General features: G+C 40.6%; 2 protein-coding genes across 2 annotated transcripts in view; both read left to right on the forward strand.

The window, feature by feature from the left end:
• Window positions 1-2,910: 2,910 nt before the first annotated feature.
• POLR2K (polymerase (RNA) II (DNA directed) polypeptide K, 7.0kDa) lies at window positions 2,911-5,345 on the forward strand. Its single transcript, XM_005879270.2, has 4 exons — window positions 2,911-2,994; window positions 3,656-3,725; window positions 4,269-4,361; window positions 5,153-5,345. The coding sequence occupies exons 2-4, from the start codon at window positions 3,665-3,667 to the stop codon at window positions 5,173-5,175; spliced, it is 177 nt and encodes a 58-aa protein (XP_005879332.1). The 5' UTR covers window positions 2,911-2,994; window positions 3,656-3,664; the 3' UTR covers window positions 5,176-5,345.
• A 3,121-nt stretch (window positions 5,346-8,466) lies between these two features.
• SPAG1 (sperm associated antigen 1) overlaps window positions 8,467-22,498 on the forward strand; it is a 52,430-nt gene continuing 38,398 nt past the window's right edge. The window contains exons 1-9 of the mRNA XM_014550201.1: window positions 8,467-8,513; window positions 10,828-10,969; window positions 12,783-12,942; window positions 14,766-14,891; window positions 17,331-17,395; window positions 18,120-18,229; window positions 19,276-19,381; window positions 19,863-19,993; window positions 21,104-21,210. Of these exons, the coding sequence (XP_014405687.1) occupies window positions 10,830-10,969; window positions 12,783-12,942; window positions 14,766-14,891; window positions 17,331-17,395; window positions 18,120-18,229; window positions 19,276-19,381; window positions 19,863-19,993; window positions 21,104-21,210 (945 nt within the window). The 5' untranslated portion in view covers window positions 8,467-8,513; window positions 10,828-10,829. The remainder of the gene's footprint in view (window positions 8,514-10,827; window positions 10,970-12,782; window positions 12,943-14,765; window positions 14,892-17,330; window positions 17,396-18,119; window positions 18,230-19,275; window positions 19,382-19,862; window positions 19,994-21,103; window positions 21,211-22,498) is intronic.

The raw sequence follows: 22,498 nt of genomic DNA on the forward strand, positions 1-22,498 counted from the left end.
GCGCCCCGCAGGCCCCGCCCCAGCCTTCGCCCCGGGGGGCGTGGGGGGGGTGTCTCGTCCTCTCCTGCCTACCCTTCCTCCCCACCCAAAGCCTCACGAGGGCTTCCCAATCTGATAGGCTCTTCCTCTCCTCATTCTCACTTTGGGGAGCTTTATAGAGAGAGGATACTAGGTCCTATAGTGGATGCCATTAAAAACAATGTAGGGGAATATTTACTGGAAAATGTTTCCAGAGATAAGTCCGAAAAGCAGGTGACAAACAGAATGACCTCTTTTAGGTTAGAACTACAGATATGCGCAGTCTATTGTCTAAAAGGTCTAACTTGGTTACAGTACATATTTCTAGACAGGGATTGTGCTTGGTTTTTAGGCATCTAAAAGCGGATGTTTTATCTTATTTACTAGGCACGTTTTATAAACCAGGCTTCATCCTGCTCCCTGGTCTCCTTTTTTCTGTCTTCTTTTTCTCTGCCTATTCCCTAAAATGGAATTCCCTACCTCAGCCTTTTCCTTACTTGTATCATTCTGTGCTAACATAGCTCTCCTTCAAAGCTTCAGTCATTACTTTTAAGCCAGTCGCAGCTGCCACCACTCTACTCCGACTGGACATTTCTCCATCTGTTGCCCCTTAGTCATCCAAAAGGACATAAAATCAAATTCACTAACAATTATCAAGCTCCAACGATGTGCCAATTACTGGTCTGGGTACTGGAAATCCAAAGAGCAGTAAGGCACAGTTACTGCCCCTAAGGGGCTCACTGGTATAAGTGCTATAAGAGAGGAACAGCAGTGGCCCAAAGAAAGAGGGGTGAGGGGGCAGAGCTAACTTCATAAAGTGAGGTGGATTTTGAAGGACAAGCGACAATTCAAAAGGCATGTAAGCCCTGGCTGGTGTGGTTCAGTGGGTTGGAGCAGCATCCTGTGCACCTGAACATCGTGGGTTCAATTCCCGTCAGGGCACATACCTAAGTTGCGGGTCTTGTCCACAGTTGGGGTCCACCGGAGGCAACTGATGTGTCTCTCACATTGATGTTTCTCTCTCTCTCTCTCTCTCTCTCTCTCTCTCTCTCTCACCTATCCCCCCTACCTCCTCCCTTCCATTCTCTCTCAAAATCAATGGAAAAATATCCTTGGGTGAGGGTTAACAACAACAACAAAGAGCAGTTAACATGGGATTTCAAACACAAAGCAAAACGTGAAGGCTCTGGCTGGGTGGTTCAGTTGGAGTGTCATCCCACACAGGAAAAGGCTTTTGATATCTGGTCAGGTTGGGGATAGGTGATCCATGTTTCTCTCTCACATGTCTCTGTTTCTGTGTCTGTCTATCTCTCTCCCTTATTTTCTCTACCAAACACGCGCGCGTGCGCGCGCACACACACACACACACACACGCCATATCCTCCAGTGAGGACTTAAAAAAAACAAAAAATGTGCAAGATCTGGAAAACTGAAACAGTTGGGCGCATTAGAGAAATTACATTTGTTATAGCTGGAAACAAAGATTTCTTTGAGGCAAAGGCGAAAAAAATTCTTGAGAAGGGTAAGAAGCCAAGGCATGGAGAGTTGTCCGCGCATATTAACTTCAGTGTCTGCAGGTTATCTTCTAGGCAATGCAGTGCATTTTAGAAAGACTCTGGTGGCAGCATGGAGGGCAGAAGGAAGGGAGGTGAGCTACTGCATTACTCTGGAAGATAGTGGGGGTGGAGAAGAACCTGGACTCACATGTTACACTAGAGGCCTGGTGCACGAAATTCGTGCATGGGTAGGGTCCCTAGGCCTGGCCAGCAATCAGGGCCGTTCGGGGCCTTCTGGCTGTTGGCCGGGGCCCTTCCTTCGTTCCATGCCGCCCCCTGGTGGCCAGTGCACGTCATAGCGAGTGATCAAACTCCCGGTCTCCTGGTCAAACTCCCGAGGGGACACTTTGCATATTAGCCTTTTATATATATAGATTGGCAGAACCACTGCACAGGGGGACATGGAGTGACTGAAGAGTATAGGTTTTTGAGAAATTAAGATGAATTCAGTATGAGGTTGCTGAGATACCTGTAGGACTTAAGGATTCCTGAATTACACATTCTTTAAGAGAGCATAGCTCTTCAAACACATCTCTATTACAGCCACATGCCCTTCTCTGCCCAGCATTTGTAATTCTTCTCTGAATTTTGTCTGAGCAGTTTATCACCTTCTAAAACACCATGTTATCTAGTTATTGTGTTTCATTTTTTTTTAAGTATATTTTTATTGATTTTTAGAGAGGGCGAGCGAGAATCGTTGATGGGCTGCCTCCTGCATGCCCCCTCCTGGGGATCGAGCCCACAACCCGGGCATGCGCCCTGGACCAGGCTCGAACCCCGGACCTTTCAGTCCGCAGGCCGACGCTCTACCCACTGAGCCAAACCAGCTCGGGCAGAACATCCTTTTCACGGTTTCTCTCCCACCCCCTCTGCCCACCTGTAGAAGTGATACTTTCTACCGACTTATTTAATCAGAAACGCAAACCTCATGAAACTTGGGGAACTGTTAAAAAATGCTTTGCTTTCCTGAAAAATGAAAATAGCCGAGGGAGCAGCAGGAAAGTCTGCCCACAGTCCAACGTGCAAAAACCTCGGCCAGTGGTTCTCAACCTTCTGGCTCTTTAAATACAGTTCCTCATGTTGTGACCCAACCATAAAATTATTTTCGTTGTTACTTCCTAACTGTAATGTTGCTACTGTTATGAATCATAATGTAAATATCTGATATGCAGGATGGTCTTAGGCGACCCCTGTGAAAGGGTCGTTCGACCGCTAAAGGGGTCGCGACCCACAGGTTGAGAACCGCTGATCGGCTGCACCGCCAAGGCTCAATCCGGCACCTCGACCTCGCCCTGGGACTGAAGGGGAAAAGGGGCGGGGACTCCGTTGCGTCACAAGCTGGCGCCGGAAGTGAGGTGCGCAAGCCGAGGTGCTGCGCAGTCGGTTTGGAATCGCAGCGGGAGGAGCACGTTGGTGCTGAGTGAGTAGGGGGCTCGCCTAGTTGGGATTTGGGGTGTCTCTGGGCCCAAACCGGAAAGGCGCCCGAGGTTTAAAGGCCGGGTGTGGGGTTGGGGTTGGGCGAGGCTGGGGACAGAGCCGATGCTGTTAGTCCTTTGCCTGGTTTCTTTAGTTTAGGGGCTTAGCCATTGGGGGTTGTTTTATTCGCCTTCCCTTATCTCCGGGGCGCACGATCCCGTGGAGAGAGGTCATTTTTTGGCTGTCCTTTGCTAAAGTTTGGAGAAATGGGACTTTTCCTTGTGCTGAGTGAGAATGCGAGCTTTGCAGTCAGTTCTGAACTCGTTTGCCTCCTCCTGATCCTGCGCGTATTAGCTTCTCTAAGCCTGGGTTCCTTCAGGGCGGAATAAGAGTAATACCTCGCGGGACTGTTGTAAAGATGATCGTAAAGTAACAGGTGTAAGTGAGATAGCATATGCGAAGCGTTTATTACTGTGCCCGGTTTGTGGATAAGTGCACAATACGTTGTGGGGTGTTGTTTTTTTTGTTGTTGTTTTATTTCATCCTTTAGACCTATGCATGGTATTTGGGAAAGTACAGATTAGGAATGGGGACCTTTTCAGCCTTCTCTGAGAAGAACGAGGGCTGGTTGGGTGTGTGATGCTCAGTATTGAATCTGATTTCAGGGGTTAACAATGGACACCCAGAAGGACGTCCAACCCCCCAAGCAGCAGCCAATGATATATATCTGTGGAGGTAAGAGTAGCACTTACATGAAGCAAGACGATTTTACTTCACTTTTTAAAAATTATTCTTTTCTCTTTGGCTTAAATGAGTCACTCGCCTTTAAAATTATACAGCAGAAACTTTAGACACCATGAAAATCCTCTCAAGATTTCATTGTCCCTCCCAGAAAAAGTGCTTGCCCAAACTCTTCTTCCCCCCTTAATATATTGGTAATAAGCCTTGGCTGGTGGCCAATGGTTAGAGCGTCGGCCTGGGCATCAAAGGGTCTTAGGGTTGGATTCCCAGAGCATCCATCTCTCTCTCTCTCTCTCTCTCTCTCTCCCTCTCTCCCTCTCTCCCCCCCCTCCCTCTCCCCCTTCTCTCTCCCTTCCAGTCTCTCTAAAAATCAGTGGAAAAATACCCTCAGGTGAGGATTAAAAAAAAAAATTGGTAATAACAACATAACCTTGAGATTGAGTATATTTTAGTGATTTGGGTGAAAAATATTGTTAATATTTGCTTGTCCGTAATGTTTTCCTTTTAGGTACTGAATTAATGTGTTTACTTTTCTAGAATGTCATGCAGAAAATGAAATAAAATCCAGGGATCCAATCAGATGCAGAGAATGTGGATACAGAATAATGTACAAGAAAAGGACTAAAAGATGTATCCTTTTAACTATGCTTTCTAAATAAGAGGTAGGAGGAAATTAAGAATAATGCTTGGGTTGATACTGAAAGACTAATTTCTGGTAAAAATGGTAATAACTTTTGGATTACTTACCCAAAAAAAGATACAGTCAGCATTTTCACGGACCAGTATGCCATTGTATAGTCACATATTATATAATCTTAATACTAGTTGATTTTGGTTCTCATAAGTCTAATTTTCAGGGATTCTGTGTTTAACTAAATACTCATGTGAGCTTGAGTTTATGGATAAACTAAATTATAGGAGAAATACAAATATTATGTATGCTACCACATGGAAAAAGTGAGCCTTCCAAATTAGTTGAAAGACTGAGAGGAAATTGTTGTGTAGTAAAAATATGTTTTTATTGATTTTAGAGAGAGGAAGGGAGAGGGATAGAGAGATAGAAACATTGAAGAGAGAGAAACATCGATTGGCTGCCTCCTGCATGACCCCCACTGGAGATCAAGCCCAAAACTGGGGCATGTGCCCTGACCGGGAATCGAACTGATGACCTCTTGGTTCATGGGTGGGTCAATGCTCAACCATGGAGCCACATGGGCTGGACTGCTTCAGTGTTTTTTTGGTGCATTGGTCTTTTGTATCATGGAAAGACAGCTATTAAAAAGAGTCATAATGATGAATTCTATACTTTTGGGCTTTTAGATTAAATTACAAACTAGCACATTGTAAAGAGAAAGTGACTTGGAAGTATTAAAGTCTTTTATATAACTTACTCTTTTTGTCCTTAACTCAGTTTTCTACAGTGGTGGTTTTTGATGCTCGATGAAACGGAATTCAGAAGAATATCTTTGTTTGCATTTGGATTTGCTGTTATTGTTGTATAGTTTTTGATGAGTATACTTATCTTTATGAAAATACAACTATCTAGTATATACACGATTTCATTTTTAAAACCATATTGTATTTAGGTATCTATTATAAAGAATTTTTTTTGTTCAGTTCCATGATTTGTAATTTAATTTTGTGTGTGTGTAATTTAATTTTGTTGTATATTTCATCTGACATGAAAAAGGTTAAAAGTGCTTCGCCAAACCACACTTTTAATCAAAACGGAGAGTCATTGGGACCCTTGTTAAAAATAAAGCTTTCTAGGGCTCTCTAGGTGTGATTAAGTTCGTTCCTTGGAAACCACTGTTTTATATTATCAATTGTTAGTAAGATCTCCAGCATCATTTTGTGTGGAGTATAACAGTACACTTACTCTCAGTGTACATACATCATGTGGAGTGACATTTTTCATTTGTTACTTGAAGTAGGCCTTTCTGTATTTCTATGTAATGCTTGACTGGTTTTTAAATCCTGGGCAAGGGAGAAGAAACCAATGGTTGCTTTCTGTAAGGGAAAAGCAACCCCACATACATACAGATGAAGACTATTAAGGCAGGTGTAATCATTCATTAAAGTAAAAAAATCTGCTTTCACGATATAAAAAAATAGGGGTTGGTTTACACTGAATTACTGGATAAATGTTTAAAACTTTTGTCTTGATTTTAGGGATATCGATAGTTTGATACTCCATGTGTTCCAAAATTATGATCATTATGGAACATCACATTGGTTTCCCTAACATTCATTTGAAGGTCTGAAATATTCCAAGTTCTATAAAATTTATTATGTACTATACAAAGTACCACCATGCTCATATTTTTAAAGAGTTCTTCCTTGATCCGGGTTTTCCTTTCCCCATGGCTTTCATAATTTGGTAATTGTGCTATATTCCTTCTTGACCTTGTCTTTTTTAGACAAGAGAGTCCCAACAAATAAGATATCTCTTTATGGAAAACCCCAACTCATTGGATAATGTTGCTCTTAACTGCTCTGATTCCATCATAGATCCCTTTCCTATCAGTAATTTAATTGAATATTGTTATTTGTTAACTAGACAGATGTTTAATGGAGAAAGTATTACCACGGGAACTCACCATTTCAGTCCGTTACTTCCCTCTTTGTGTCTTCATCTATAAAATGGAAGTGATTTTACCTCTTGCCTATCTGGACAGTTTTAAGGAAAAAAAATGATACAATAAATATAAAATTGCTTAAAAAAATTCTTTTGAATAGTGCTCTGTAAATATAAAAATCTGGGCTTGAAGTTCACACATCACTTGTTCCCTACTAAGCTGCTTACTTAGATAAGCATGTCCATGAGAAAGGCATGGAAATTGGTTCACATCCAGTCCTGCTACTCAGTGACTGGCCAGTTAATTTATTTCTTTTAACTTCAGCGTTATTGTCAAAGTGGAAGAGTTAATGATGGTCATCAGTACAGTACTTTGAGACTCTGAAGCTATTTTCAGAGATTTAAGGTATGACAAATTCAAAAATATGTGGAATCAGAAATGACCAATCCTAAGGAATAATAAATATCCCTTGTTAGCTGGCAGTATGATCTTACAGGGTTCACTTTCCTTGTTTGTATGATAGGCCTGACATTATAGCACCTACCTGCAAGATAAAAGAATCCATAAAAACTCAGCCTAATAATAGCCCACGTTAATTATTATTACCATTACTGTAATATTAACGTTTTCCACCACGATTGTTATTGGCCTTAGGATTAGTCTCCCAGCTACTGGTTTTGCTGTCCTCCAGGCTCTTCTGTTAATTATTATTATCCTTACTGTAATATTAACGTTTTCCATACACAATTGTTATTGGCCTTAGGATTAGTCTCTCCCAGCTACTGGTTTTGCTGTCCTCCAGGCTCTTCACATTGCTCTTTCAAGAATACGAATTTTATGATACCGTCCTGCTGGAAATCCTCAGTGGCTCCTCATTTTGCTAAAATAAAAAATGATTTGGAATACTGTGCTTAGTCCTTGATAATCTGACTCTTACCTCTGCCGCCACTTCAGCCCACCTCTCACTCTTTGGGTCTAAGATGTTTGCAGTTCCTTAAGCAGGTAAGAGAGAGGCCTTTTTTCTTTCTTGCCTGTCCTTTTCCCCAGGCTTTTCTCTCGGCCTGAAATGAACTTTTCTGGTGCTCTTCGCCAGCATCGAATTTTGAAGGATTGTTTTGTTGTCTTCTGGCTTCCAGTATTGAGAAGTCCCAAACCATGCTTGTTCTTAATCCTTTGTATGTGACCTTTTCTCTCTGTTAAGAATTTTTGCCAGTGTCCTGAAAAGCTTCCAGTATTGTTGAGAAGTCCCAAACCATGCTTGTTCTTAATCCTTCGTATGTGACCCATTTTCTCTCTGTTAAGAATTTTTGCCAGTGTCCTGAAATTTTACAGTATGTGCATTTGTATGGTTTTCTTCCACTGTTTTGCTCACTTGGGTACTTTCAATCTGGAAACCCAAACTCTTCAATTTGGGGACATTTTCTTGAATTATGTATCTCCTTGTTTCTTGAATGCATTGTCTTCTCTCAATGAAAACCATACTGGTCATTTTCATTGCCTCTGTAGTCTTTTTGCCTTCAGGTTGCTTTTTATCCTGCTTGTTCATTCAGTATAAATATATATGTACATAATTATAACCAGAAAAAAAATTATGAGTGAAAGAGCTGAAATTATAAAACAAAAAGAATTCCCCACAAATTATAAAAAAGAATTCCCCATAAATAAAAATTACTGTTTTATTTATCTGAATTGTATATCTTCTTCACTTTTGTAGCTAGCGCCTAGTACAGTGTCTGACTCATAACCAGCCCTCAGAAAATGTTAAATGCATGAAAAGAAAGAGGGAATCTTGTCATTTACTCTTCTGTATAAAGGGGAGGAAGTAAGTCTAGGTTGCAGTGTAGACATCCTGAACGTTTAATTATGTTTCTGTAATTCAGTAGGAGTAGATACCAATTTACCTTGCAGGTAGCACAACAATCCAAAGGAGCAATATTTTAACTCGATCCGAAAAGAATTGAAAAGGAGAGGAAGGGGAACTCACACCCCCACCCTCCCAATGGTCCTCTTTCCTGGTGAAGCTGGCTTCCGTAACGCCAATCAGCGAGCGGGGTCGGGGACTAGCCAATCACCCGGCAGAGGGCTAGTCCCCGCCCCTGGCGATCAGCCCGTTGCACTTGATGCTCAGGCGTTGCGACACGCCCCTCCCTGCAACCGCGGCGCAGCGGGTCAGGTTTGCTGGGCGCGGGGTTCTGAGAACCAGGTGAGTACCTGCCCTCCAGGAGTAAATCTCGTATCCCCATCGCAGTCCTTCCTCTGCGCCGGGGCGAAAGGCGGACGCGGAGGGGCAAATGCACTGTGGGCTAGAGAGTGAGGGGCGCGTTGTGGCTTGAACATCCTTCCTAGTCGGATGTTGGGGCGGGGTCGCAGCACGGGGGTTCCTGGTGACCAAAGCCTGGGAGTGGGAGCAAGTTCATAGGGTCCTAAAGTGCCCCCTGACCGTTGCCAGTTGGCGGTAAGAGCTTGCGGATCGGATCGCGGCCAGTCCCTCCGCCCTCTCGAGCTGCGTTGTACATAGAAACCGTTGCTATGGCTGGAGGTTGTCATTTCCTTTCGGCCTCAGGCAGCAGAGGGCGCTCGGCCCCGTGGATGCTCGAAAGGATGCTTAAGGGGGAAGAAAACAGGTTTTCGTGTTACTAGTTCATCGCAGGTTCCACTGGAGGTATTACGATAAGCTGAGTAGGAAACACAGGAAGTGGATGTGGATCAGGATGATGGAGAAAAAATTAAGGTTTTCCTAATCTGCAACAAAAATTCAAACAGGTGTGGAAGAGTTTTAAAGAGAGCAAATAAGCCCGCCGGTGTGGCTCAGTGGCTCAGCTCAGACCTATGAACCAGGAGGTCAGGGCACATGCCAGGTTGCGGGCTCGGCCCCCAGTAGAGGGAGTGCAGGAGCCAGCCGAACATCATTGAGGTTTCTATCACTCCCTCTCCCTTCTCTGAAATAAGTATTAAAAAAAAATTTTTTTTTAAAGAGAGCAAATAAAGTCTTGTACAAGTTGTATTTTAGAACTTGAGAATATTTTGTGATCTTAAGAATGTGTATCCTACCAACAGTGGTAGTTTTCAAAAAGAATTCTCAGAAATGTTAAAACTGTTCAGAATGAAATTTATTTGATTAGGTAAGAGATGTCTTATCATTTCAGATGTTTCTCACTATATTTTATTCAAATAATAAACTCTCAGGGGTTGCAAGATACCTTCCATTTAAGGTAATTTATTTTAATCCTATTAGATGTTTAAGCCTCTCCCATCAAAGATCCTCCAGCTCTTTGGTAAATTATCCTAAGACAAACCATTCTATGCTGGGCAACATCAATAATTTAAAAATTCTTTATGTTGCTTTCCTGTAACTTCCACCCTTAAAGTTATGTTGTGATGAGAGCCATTCATCATACTGGACCCTTCCGGTATGGTGCAAAAGCCATAATCTCATTTCTCAGCCGTATCTCATCCAAATGCTGACAAACTGTTATCTGTATTCTATTCCTAAGTTAAAGCCAGCAGGAAGATGGAGGTGAAGCTGACAGAGCATCCTCTTCTGCAGAGGTCCGATATATGACTAGACTCCCAGAGGGCAGGCATGCTGAAGGAAATACTTCAAATGAATTAGGCCCATTGCTGTTGCTTATTTTTAAATTTATCACCCAATATACTTTAGGGCAATAATTTTTTAAAAGTATTGCTTTTAGAGATGAAGGGAGAGGGATAGAGAGAAACATCAATGATGAAAGAGAATAATTGATCGGCTGCCTCCTGCACACCCCCCATTGGGGATCGAGCTTGCAACCTGGGCATGAGCCCCGACCAGAAATCGAACCCTGACCTCCTGGTTCCAGTGGGTGAAAGTGGGGGCCCAGGTGCATGGGGCCCAGAGGGCCTCTGGGTGTCCCTTAGCAGGGCTAAGCTGTGCCCCACTTTGTTTTCCAGGTGCTGGGAGTAGAGAGCGCCTTGAAAGGTCACCCTTTCATTAGTTTCTCCCATATATTTACTTTCTCCTGGAAGCTAAAACCCCTTCTCCTTTGTTTAATTACTTCTCCACAATTCATCACCCTTTTTTAAAATGGTATATAGGCTCCCACGCTAAACAGATTCTTTGGGTTTTCACTTTTTTGTGAAGCCCCCCTGTGCATATAAAATAAATGTTTCCTTCTGTTAATGTGTGTTCTATCAATTTAATTCACAGGGCCTCAGTTACTGAACTTAACTGGATAGAGGAAAGTATTTTTTTTACCTTTTATATAGCACCAAAACCTGCTTAGTCATTGAATTTCAGCATTACGTAAGTGGAGATAATCCATATATGGTACATAGTAATTTAGCTCCATGAATGTTAGCTGTCATTATCAGGGAAAGAGAATTTAAAATCAGTAGCCTTCCTCCTTTTCTCTAGAAATAAAACATAATTATTAAAGAAGCACCTAGATGGTTACTGCTATCCAAATTGAGTGATTATATATATATATATATATATATATATATATGATTCATAACTGTTTTCCTGTACTATATTTCAGCCATGACTGCCAAAGATTGCCCATCATTGTTGGGCTTTGGAACCACAAAAACATTCAAAATTCCCGTTGAACATTTGGATTTCAAGTACATTGAAAAATGTTCAGACGTTAAACATTTGGAAAAAATTCTTTGTGTGCTTAGGTAAGCATTTAAAAATCATTTCAGGTTTCGATTTGTCAGTTTTAATTATATTGTTCTTGCCTTCTAAAAGCTGAGGCTGCATTAGAAACGTTGGAAGACATTTTCAAGTATCGCTATTGTTTGTTTTTTTTCCCCATATTAGGTTCCACAATAGTGGTTTTGATCCTGTTGTTAGTTTGCAGTGGTCTGGCTGGGTGTACTTCCTCCGTGCACCGTAGGCTAATTTAAAGAGGGCCTTTTTCTTGCTTCCTTCACATTGTCTAGGAAAAGGTAACTGTGAGAGTCGCCAGGAGGATGTAGGGTAGCTCACCAGCCTACGCTGATAAGGTTATTTGGCCTCTCCCGCTTCATGCCATCTGGTGACTCTGTGAGCTGGTCACTTGGAGGATGGCGGGGAAGCCAGCCCGGAGGCCGGAACAGGAGGCAGGGAACCGGGCCCTTCTCTGGTTAAGAACCCCACGGTGGTGATTCTTAAACTTTCATATACATGTGGTTGTTAAAAATGCAAATTTGAGAGTCCCATTCCCAGAAATTCTACTTCGGGAAATCTGGGGTGGGGCCCAGGAATCTGTGTGTATTTTTTATTTGTTTTGTTTGGAATCTGTGTTTTTAACAAGTGCCTGGCTAATTGACATGCAGGTGATCAAGGGAACCCACTTCAAGAAACACTGTCCCGTGCCACATATTTCAGGTTTCTTGGGGGGGTTTCTCCTGGGGAGTAGCCTGATGTTGCAGAAGCACGTGTGGAGTGTGGCCTCCCTATGGTGGCATCTCTGCGGTGGCTCTCTTTTCTCCCCCGGACCCTTCATCTTACCACTGCGTCCTTCGCTTTTTCTCTCTCGTTACCTTTGGTGTCATGTCCTCCCTAGGCAGCCCTGCTTGTCCCCGGCCAGAGTTGATGTAACAACCTCATCATTTCTGAAATGGAAATAGGAGTCACGTCATTGCTTTCCCTTTTGTTTTTCTCAGCACTATAAGAACATATTCATGTATATTTGACCAAGGACTGATCAACAAAATGAGAAGTTTATGGGATGAAAGTGTTTGAAAGCCATAGTAATAATGTTGGTTCTAAGAAATTCTTTGAATAGCTTCATGAAATTATATTGCATTGACTTGGAATGATGGTTTTTAAATTTTACTTGAAGATGGAATATATTTCTATTTTTCTAAAAATGTAAAAGTGAACAGACTTACAGGAGAAGGGCAAAAATTGATTTTCTTTTTAATAATAATAATAATAATAATAAAGACAAACTAGAACAGATGTCTCCATTTAACCCTCTAAGAGAGGAAATCTGTTTCCTGGTTGTGTTTAGAGTCCTGTTGTTCTAAACTGTTCCTCTGCCATTTTCTTCCCATCCCTTTGGGGGGAGTGGGTGGGGGGTGGGGGGGAAATAAGCTAGGAGCTCCTCCTTGGAAAGGAAGTCCAGAGTCTCACTTTCTGCCTGCCTCTAATATTTAATCTCCAATTTTACATTTAAAATTACCTTATGTACAAAAGGAACCTATGTGTGTTAAAGAGGAGAGGAAATGTTATTCATTCACCTTGTAAAGTGTGTGATGGAAATGTGTGTCTTTGGAGCGCCTTCTTTTCTTCCGTTGCACCCCTGCACGGATGAACAGATAATAACGGAGGTTGCACTGGTTGAGGAAGGTGTGTGGGAGTGGCAGCCCCACATGCCACCGCCTGCGGGGCAGTCCTGAGATCTCCGCAGAGCTCCTGGGCTCCGTGGAACCCAGCCTGCAAACCGCTGGTCTAGCTGATCTCTGAACAAGGCGGTACCTCTAAAATTCTGTACTATTTTTTAAGGTCTGGAGAGGAAGGATATTATCCTGAACTTATAGAGTTTTGTGAAAAGCGCCTTCAAGGATTGGCTCCTCAAAGTAGAGCTTTGAGGAAAGACAAACCTGCAGCGACAGAATCCAGTTTCACAGCGAGAGAATGGGAAAAAATCGATGGCGATATAAAGGTATAGATCAACACCGGTTTTTGTGACATTGTCATGTTGTATATATGTCTACTTCACTTATCCAAAATTCTAGGTTTCTTTTTTGTCAGCCAAAGGCTTTTTTAAAAAATATATTTTTATTGATTTCATAGTGGAAGGGAGGAGGAGGAGAGAGAGAAATAGAAACATTGATGATGAGAGATAATCATAGCCCAGTTGACTCCTGCATGCCCCCCACTGGGAATCAAGCCCCCCAACCTGGGCATGTGCCTTGACTGGGAATCGAACCCTGACCTCCTGGGCCATAGGTCAACCCTCAACCACTGAGCCATGCTGGCTGGGTTCAGAATGCTATGTTTTTAAAAACTTTCATCAGCTTTCTCACTTTACCATTTTATTGACTTGAATTTGAAAATCTGGTTATTAATATAGCTACCACAGTGGTTAATGTTTAGAGTTCTTTGACTTTATTTTGGGGGGATAAAACCTCGTTTTTTAAAAATAGTTCATTGATTTTTAGAGAAAGAGGAAGGCATAGGGAGAGAGAGAGAGGGAGAAACATTGATGTGAGAGCATAACATTGATCAGCTACCTCTTGCATGCCTCAAACCCGAAACCTTTCGGTGCATAGGGTGACACCCAACCAACGGAGCCACATCGCCAGGGCAAAACCTTTTGATTTTAGTTGCAGAGCCTGCTTTTACCCTAACTGTGTATTCTTTCAGGTCACTTTTTTAGTTAGTCTCCTTCTCATCCCCCTTTCTTTCATGTCTTCCTTGCCACTTCTCCTGCATTCCCCATTCTCTCTCACTCCTTTCTCTCTTCTGCAATTCCTCCTCTCTCTTTCTTCCCTTTCTTCCCTTACTGTGTTTTTATTCTCCTGCTGCTTCTCCTGTTTGCCCCCTCCATCCTCCCTGCCTTCTATACAAATAGGACAGGTAACAGAGTTTATTTCTATATCCCAGTGCCTATTTTAAGGATGTCTAGCAAATATTACACCCTCACTATATATTTGATGAAAAATAAATAATAGAATTTCACAGATAATAAAGAAATATCCTACTCAGTTTTTTCCTGGCACCAGTGACAATTTATTTTATTTTTTTTCTTTTAATATATTTTATTGATTTCAGAGAGGAAGGAGAGAGATAGAAACATCAATGATAAGAGAGAATCATTGATTGGCTGCCTCCTGCACACCCCACTGGGGATCAAGCCTGCAACCTGGGCTTGTGCCCTGACCGGAATCAATCCGTGACCTCCAGGTTTCTGGGTCAATACTCAACCAGTGAGCCATGCCAGCCAGGTGACAATTCAGTTTAATGAACATTTTTGTGAACCTGTTATATGCCAGAGACTGTGCTATGTTCTGGAATCACAAAAATTAGATTAAGACATAGGCTCTGCCCTCAAGGAATTTACAGTGTGGTGAAAGGGATGAACACTAAATAGATTATTTTAAACCATTATGCTAATACATGGAGGAGGAACATTTTTAAACCAACCCGGAAGCTCAGAGAAAGCTTACTGGGAGAGATGGTCAATAAGATCTTGCAAGATAATGAAAAGTAGGAAGGCCAACAACAATATGAATTTACTTAATAATACTGAGCTGTACACTTAAAAATGATTAGTAGGGTAAATTTTATGATATGTGTATTTTCCCCAAATAAAAAAAGAGTAGGAAGGACATTCCAGGTAGAGAGAATGGCATGATCAAACTGTCACCTAAAAAACTGACTGATCCATGGGAAATTTTGATGACATATAGTCTTTTCTAATGCTTGGTTAATTACTTAAAATTGTATATTTGCCTTCATTTTTCTCCTTTTTTTCCCCCTCAGAATTGGGTAACAGAAATTAAAAAAGAAGAAAGTAAAATATATTTTCATGAAACTGAAACATTTCCAGCAAAGGAAGAAAATTTGCCTCCAGTTCGTGGTTCAAACAGCCATCTTCATGTTGCCAAAGTAGGCCTTTTGGTGCGGGGCGTGGTGGATAGGGGAAGAAGGTTGTGTATGAGGAGAGCTATCTCAGTTTTTTCAGTGCAGCCAAACGGTGATGTGTTCTAGGAGAGCAGGGATTTCTTTCAGCTGGTCATGTGCTATTACCTTCATGAGTAGACCATTGTTCATTAATTGATGAATCAAAATAAAACCGCCTTTTCTTTTGAAGACTTGCATCTTAGATTAATTGCCTTTCTTCATTTTTCTTTTGCTGTTCAGTCTCTTCTACTCTGACCAGTTTTTTGTGTTGTTGTTGTTTTTTTTTAACTTTATTTCAGGAGGAAGGTTGAGGGAGAGAGAGATAGAAACATCAATGACGAGAGAGGATCATTGATTGGCTGCCTCCCGCATACCCCGCACTGGGGATCGAGCCCACAACTGGGCAAGTGCCCTGACCAGTAATTGAACGGTGACCTTCTGGTTCATAGGTCGACACTCAACCACTGAGCTACTCCAGCTGGGCAAGGACTTATTTATTTATTTATTAATTATTTTTTGTTAACCCTCACCCAACGATATTTTTCCATTGATTTTTAGAGAGTGGAAGGAAGGGAGAGAGAAACGACACGTTTTTAATATTCTGTGTGATAAAATGGGAAGTATGCAGAAAGCATTTCACTGTGAAGTGAAAAATGATTGTTATCTCAAGAAAAGCACTTGTGTGATTGAATTGGCAGCTTCAGTTGCCATTTTTTTCTGGAATAAATTTTTCTCCAAAAATTTATGATTATTCAGACTTGGTTTTTTGGCAGACATCGTGTTGAAAATGAACTAAGTGGGCCTGTCACTTTAACCGACAGTGCTTTTTGCCAGTGATAATACCTGAGCTTTCAAGTACAATCTAGAGTAGACACAGTGATGGCGAACCTGTGACACGCGTGTCAGAGGTGACACGCAAACTCATTTTTTTGGTTGATTTTTCTTTGTTAAATGGCATTTAAATATATAAAATAAATATCAAAAATATAAATCTTTGTTTTACTATGGTTGCAAATATCAAAAAAATTTCTATATGTGACACAGCACCAGAGTTAAGTTAGGGTTTTTCAAAATGCTGACACGCCGAGCTCAAAAGGTTCGCCATCACTGATCTAGAGTATTTCATATTCTTACGTGGCTCTTGAATACCTGCTTGTGACAAAACAATTTCCCGTACTCAGACTTTTCTGATGAGCTCCATGAAGATATTAACAGATACGGTTTTTTATTGTATGATGAAATGTATGAATATTTGGAAGGTCTGCTTAACTCCACGTGACCAATGCACCATGTTACAAAACCGCTCAAAATGGTTTCAGATTATGACTAACTTCTAAGAAATAATTGAAGAAACGATTTGTGAGCATAATGGCTATTGTTTGCTTCTCTCCCACTCCCTCTGGTGCTTCCATTGGGCATGTGACCGAGGTTGGGCCACTTACTAGCACCAAGCTAGTGCTTGGTCAGGGATGGGCACATGACCCAAGCTAGGCAATCTGAACCCTTCCCTGGGATTTCTCTAAAGATGGAGAGCAGAGTCCTTTTCCTTTCTGATTGGGAGGCCTGTGAGGTTATAACCCAGGCTGCTTGTGGCCATGTTTCCTACTACATGGAGAAAGCAAGTAGCCAGCAGGGAAAACAAAATCAGTAGGCAGAGAGAAGCAGGGATGAGGAAGGGGTGGGGAGAGGGAGAACTGGAGCGAGATCATATGACTCTTTCATCCAGCAATATCCCTGCCCTGCCTTTCATCAATTTGGTTACATAAGCCAATAATGTATTCTTTTTAAATACAATTAGTCCAAGTTGGGTGTCTGTTATTGCAAACAAACCAGCTTTGAGTAATACAGCAAAATATTCTCCAATGCCTAGGTTTTAAAAGAATGAGTGATAGTTTATTACTTTTTTATTATAAGAAAATCACTAATAATCATTTCACATGTGATTTTTAAAAATTTTATGTATATGCTTAAAGTCCTATAGATTGCTCTGAGATTAACTACAATTTTTTAAAAAAAATTTTTTTATTGATTTCAGAGAGGAATGGAGAGGGAGAGAGAGATAGAAGCATCAATGATTAGAGAGAATCATTGATCAGCTGCTTCCTGCACACCCCTTACTGGGGATGAAGCCTGCAACCAGGCATGTGTCCTAACCTGGAATCCAACAGTGACCTCCTGTCCATAGGTTGACGCTCAGCCACTGAGCCATACCTGCTGGGCGAATTAGCTACAAATTTAAAATCCTTTGAAGCTTGATATATATTATTAATAATTTTAATACTGGAGTTGTTATAGCTTAAAGGGTACGTATTTTTCTTATTCATTCAGTTTTCTTATTAATCCAATTCTTCACATTGCATTTATAATAAAACCTGCTAATCTTATATTAAGTATGTCTCATAAAGTATGTTTTTATTCTTTTAGGGAAAATATTCTAAAAGTAGATCAGCTAAAAAGAATATTCCAAGGGATTATGCAGAGTGGGATAAGTATGTTTTACATTTTTTATGTAAAATTTGTCACTGAAAACTTCTCTACCACAAAATACTGTAATAAGTTCTTAATTATTATAAACCTGAACATCAAGAATAGCAAGGTACTTCAGTAGAGTACTCAGAGTATATAGTCTAAGCACTCTTGATCTTGTTTTTCATTAAATAAAAATCTCCTGCATCCTTTTGTTTATGAGAGCAACCACAAATAAATAATATAATCCTTATACCTATTCAAAATAAAAAAGAACAAAAATTTTAAATTGAGAGATTAAAAATGGCGGCAGAGTAAGTGGATGCTGCGGGGACATGCTCCCAGGAACAAACTGGAATTACAACTAAAATACAGAAAAACTTACTGAATAATCAACGGAAAACTCGCAGGAGAGAACTCTGATATCCGAGGAACGAAAGTGGAGACCTTATAGAGACTGATTTATTTTGTATATTATAAAAAAATAAAGAGTTAAAAAATATTTAAATTGAGAGAAATGTGTTACAATTTTAATTATAAAAATCTAAATAGTTTAGATCTGATTAATGTTTAAGTTCTCACTAAATTACATGGTTAATAAGAAAGAATACAGAAAACTTGTAATATAAGCTATTATGCATTTTTGGAATGTGTGTTTAAAGGCATGGTGATACAAATACAAGAATATCATTAGTATATTTTAATGTATTGTATTGTACTTTTTTTGTTTTTATTCTTTCTTTTAAGATTTGATGTGGAAAAGGAATGTTCAAAAATTGATGAAGATAGCAAAGAAAAAACTCTAATAAACAACAAGTCACATTTGTCTAAAATTGAGACAAGACTAGACACAGCAGGTAATTGGGGAAATATCAGAACAATTTAGTAGTCTTTAAGTTTTTAAAGTTATAATAAAAACTGTCAAACTAGAGGACATTTTCTCTTTTTTTAAGTGGTTGCCTCCCACACTGGGATCAAGCTTGCAGCCGAAGTACATGCCCTTGACTGGAATCGAACCTGTGACCCTTCAGTCCATGGGCCAGTGCTTTATCCACTGAGCCAAACCAGTTGGGCAAAGGTTTTCTCTTTAAATGCTACAGATTTTCATGACAAGTTTATGCATTTTCTCCTAAAGTTGACCACTTCTAACAAATTCAGATCTATCCTTTATTTAATTTTATATGATTAACAGTTATACTTCTTAAATTTTAGTAAGACTTAAAAATACAAACCTTTTTTTTTTTTTTTTACTCTCTAAGTTATTGGTCATATTTTTATTTTTTTTAAAGTATTACAAAGGGTATTACATATGTGTCCTTTTTTTCCCCGCCCTTGACAATCCCCTGCCCTCCCTTACCCCCCAGTGTCTTATGTCCATTAGTTATGCTTATATGCATGCATACAAGTCCTTCGGTTGATCTCTTACTCCCCTCCCTTCTGCCCCCCAACCCTCTCTGGCCTTCCCACTGCAGTTTGACAATCAGTTTGAGGCAGCTCTGCCTCTGTATCTATTATTGTTCAAAAGTTAATACAAACCATTTTTTACTGTAATTTGTTTTTCATTTCTTTTTTTTTTTAAATCCTCCTTTTCCTTCAAATCCCTCAAATTTATTTTCTTTTTGCTTCAAAACAAAATGATGGAACAGTTTATTTGTTTTCATTTGAAGTCCATAGGCGTATAGTACCTTTAAAGAGAAACAAAATCAGTCATAAAATATGTAAACCCTCAAAAATTGTGAATGATTAGAAAAAAGAAACATTACTAAATTTAGGAAATAATTTCTTTTCTTTTAATTATTTACAATTTTCAGCTTCTCTTAAAATAAGCATTCTTGGATTTAACATTTTGTAAATATTCTATTAAATTATACTTTTACTTAAAGCAGGTACCATTTGTTTCTAGGTCTGACTGAGAAGGAAAAGGATTTTCTTGCTACTCGTGAAAAGGAGAAAGGAAATGAAGCTTTCAAGTCGGGAGATTATGAAGAGGCTGTGAAATATTATACCAGGTGAGCAGATTTTTGTGTGGTTTAAACTTGCTATTTTAAAAAAAAATGGTAGCATTTAAATTTGATTATTGAAAGGATATAAATAAGCTAAATGGCCTATGTCAGACTCACTCAAGATATTGTATTTATCATAAATTCACTTCTGTTTCAGTATTATTTTGTCTTGGTTTCAGGTATAAAGCATAGTGGTTAGACAATCATGTACATTACAAAGTGTTCCCCCCAATATTTCCAGTACCCACCTGACACCCCACATAGTTATTGCGATGTCATTGCCTATAGTCCCTGTGCTGTGCTTTAAGTCCCCGTGACTTTTTTATAACAGCCCTAACCTTTTTCCCCAGCCCCCCAACGCCTTCCTCTCTGGCAACCACCAGTCCATCCTCTGTGTCTACGACTCTGCTTTAACTTAAGCTGCGTTTCTCTGTCTTCTTGTATTGACCACTGGTCTGCTTGTTGCCAATGAGCGTTTGTTTTATAGGAGCATATCCGTGCTTCCCACCGTAGCAGCCTATAATAATCGAGCTCAAGCAGAACTCAAACTACAGAACTGGAACAGTGCTTTTCAGGATTGTGAAAAGGTCTTGGAGTTAGAGCCTGGAAACGTAAAAGGTAAAACATATGCAAAGGGTGCTTTTAAATTTACAGCAGGATCCTTAAAGACTCTTTGTAGACACTCATTATGTTCACACTAAACATATGTCAAATAAACTCAAATTTCTTTATGGAATCATTACCTTCATAAAGTTACTTTTAATTTCAAGTTTAACTTGGAATTTAAGTCCCTGATTTTGCATTGAAGTAGCCGATAATTTCAGAAGATTCAATAAAATATATGTGTTTTTTAAAGAACTATCTCAAGCTTGCATTTAACTATGGGTTTTTTCTTTCCATTTTTTTTATTTTGTAAAATACATATAAAATTGACCATTTTAATCATTTTTAAGTATACAGTTCAATGGTATTGTTGTGCAGTCATCATTACCATCCATCTCTCTCTCTCTCTTTTTGTGCAGTCATTACCATCCATCTCTCTCTCTCTCTTTTTTTAAATTTTTATTTCAGAGAGAAAGGGAAAGGGAGAGAGAGGTAGAAGCATCAATAATGAGAGAGAATCTTTGATCGGCTGCCTCCTGCACACCCCTTACTGGGGATTCAGCCCGCAAACCCGGGATGTGCCCTGACCAGGATTCAAACCAGCAACCTCTTGGTGCATGGGACAATGCTCAATCCACTGAGCCACCAGCCGGGGCAAAATGATTTATATTTCCATAGTTCGTCCTCCCTCCCTCCCTCCCTCCCTCCCCTCCTTCCTTCTTTCCTTCATTCAGTCCTTCCTTCCTTCCTAAATTTGAATACATGATTTTCAAAGTTTTCAGAGAATGGTGAAATAATGCTAGTGGTGATTCTAAGGAGGCAAACATTGTTTAACGAGAAGCCTCCACTATGTCACACAGCACGGAATCTCTCAGCCCCTGGAGGAGCTGGCAGGGCCTGGGGCTGCCAGAGGGCCAGGTGGTTGGAGGGGACAGGTGCCTGGTGCAGCCTCTTGTTGACCTCAGTACCATTTTCTGTATGTGTGACAACATGAGAATGGGTGTCGTTAAGCTTTGCACAATTGCATCCTAAACCATTCTGTGCTACTTGTGTTCTTCCACTCAAAAAATTGTTAACTATAGCGCCATATGTTAAAACAGGCAACTTATTTTAGTAAAATTTCAGCTCTTCTGCGCCGTGCCACTACATATAAACATCAAAACAAGCTCCAGGACGCGATGGAGGATTTGCGCCAAGTGCTGGATGCTGAACCTGATAACGAGTTGGCCAAAGTAAGTACAGAAAGTGATTCCTCACAGAATTCCGTAGTTTGCTGCTTCTGTGTTTATGTGACATCAGTCTTGCTGGACACATGATGCTGAGGATTAGGTTACAGCTTTAAAAAGTAGGTACATCCCAGACACCCCCAAGGGGTTAACATCAATTTAAAGTGGAAGAAAGCAAGCTCTTCAATTGTTCAGAACTGTAAACCTACTTCTGAAGGACAAATACTCAATTTTTTTTTCTCTTTCCTGCAGTGCTGTAGGCAGTGGTTTTCTTTGAGCTAATTCCAATTTATTATGCAGGGCAGTGCCTACATTTCCTGGGCTTAGGGAAGAGCTCGATGGCCATAAAATTGTGCTTCTTTCTGTAACTTGCATGGAAAGCATGCGTCACTGACACAGACTGACTCAGATAGGCACTGGGCAGGTGTGTGTGTGTGTGTGTGGGGGAGACGGGGGTGTCTGTGGTAAGGCCTTGAAGAGTAGAGTAAGTGTTGAGAACTGTGAAGAGTCTGAGATTTTACCCTACTTGCAAATTAACAAGGTGGCCGAGAGGAATATGCAAGATTCCTGGGTCAGACACAAAGGACTTGGTTGCAGCATAGCAAGCTGATGAGCTGCAAGTCCATGTCAGTTCCCTGGCTCCCAAGTCTCATGGGGGCAGCACAGACACGCCCAGGGAGATGCTGCACACTCAGTGCATTCGTGTCCCAGCGGAGGCAGCCCCCACGTTTCATGGAACATAAGCACATCTGCCCAACTAGCGTGAGAGGGAGACATTATCTTCATTTTCCCAGAGAGCAAACAAACCTGCTCTTTCCTCTGGAGAGAGATACTCTCTTTCCCAAGGCAGTTCACGGAGAGATACTCTATTTTCCAAGGCATACATCCTTAAAAAGATAGTCTGACGTCGTTTCGTTTCTCTGCTCACAATGTATTCAGAAATGAGACGCTTATGGAGCACTGTATTCCAACAAGCAGTTCCAGTTTTCCTCATACGCCTGCTGGGTATCTATCTCTGAATGGCAGCTAAAGTCCCTAGAAGAGCATCAGCTGCATTTGTCAAGCCAGCATTTCAGTGAATTCACTGTAAGGCCCAGTTTAGGAACACATCTTTTCCCCATAGTATTTCCTTTTCTTAACGGTATGTTTAATATATATGCACATGAACATATCTAGGAAGATGATCATCAGAATACCCAGTGTTACCTAAGTGGCAGATAATTTTTTCTGCCTTTTTTATACTTGTTAATGCTTTAGGTTTCTTACAACAACCATTTGTGTCTATAATCAGACA

This window comes from Myotis brandtii, unplaced genomic scaffold, assembly GCF_000412655.1.
Source record: "Myotis brandtii unplaced genomic scaffold, ASM41265v1 scaffold59, whole genome shotgun sequence".
NCBI lineage: Eukaryota > Metazoa > Chordata > Mammalia > Chiroptera > Vespertilionidae > Myotis > Myotis brandtii.

Coding starts and splice junctions, on each gene's coding strand:
- POLR2K (XM_005879270.2), top strand. CDS start 3,665: ATGGACACCCAGAAGGACGTCCAACCCCCCAAGCAGCAGCCAATGATA. Junction 3,726..4,268: donor AATGATATATATCTGTGGAG/GTAAGAGTAGCA, acceptor TTACTTTTCTAG/AATGTCATGCAGAAAATGAA. Junction 4,362..5,152: donor CAAGAAAAGGACTAAAAGAT/GTATCCTTTTAA, acceptor AGTTTTCTACAG/TGGTGGTTTTTGATGCTCGA.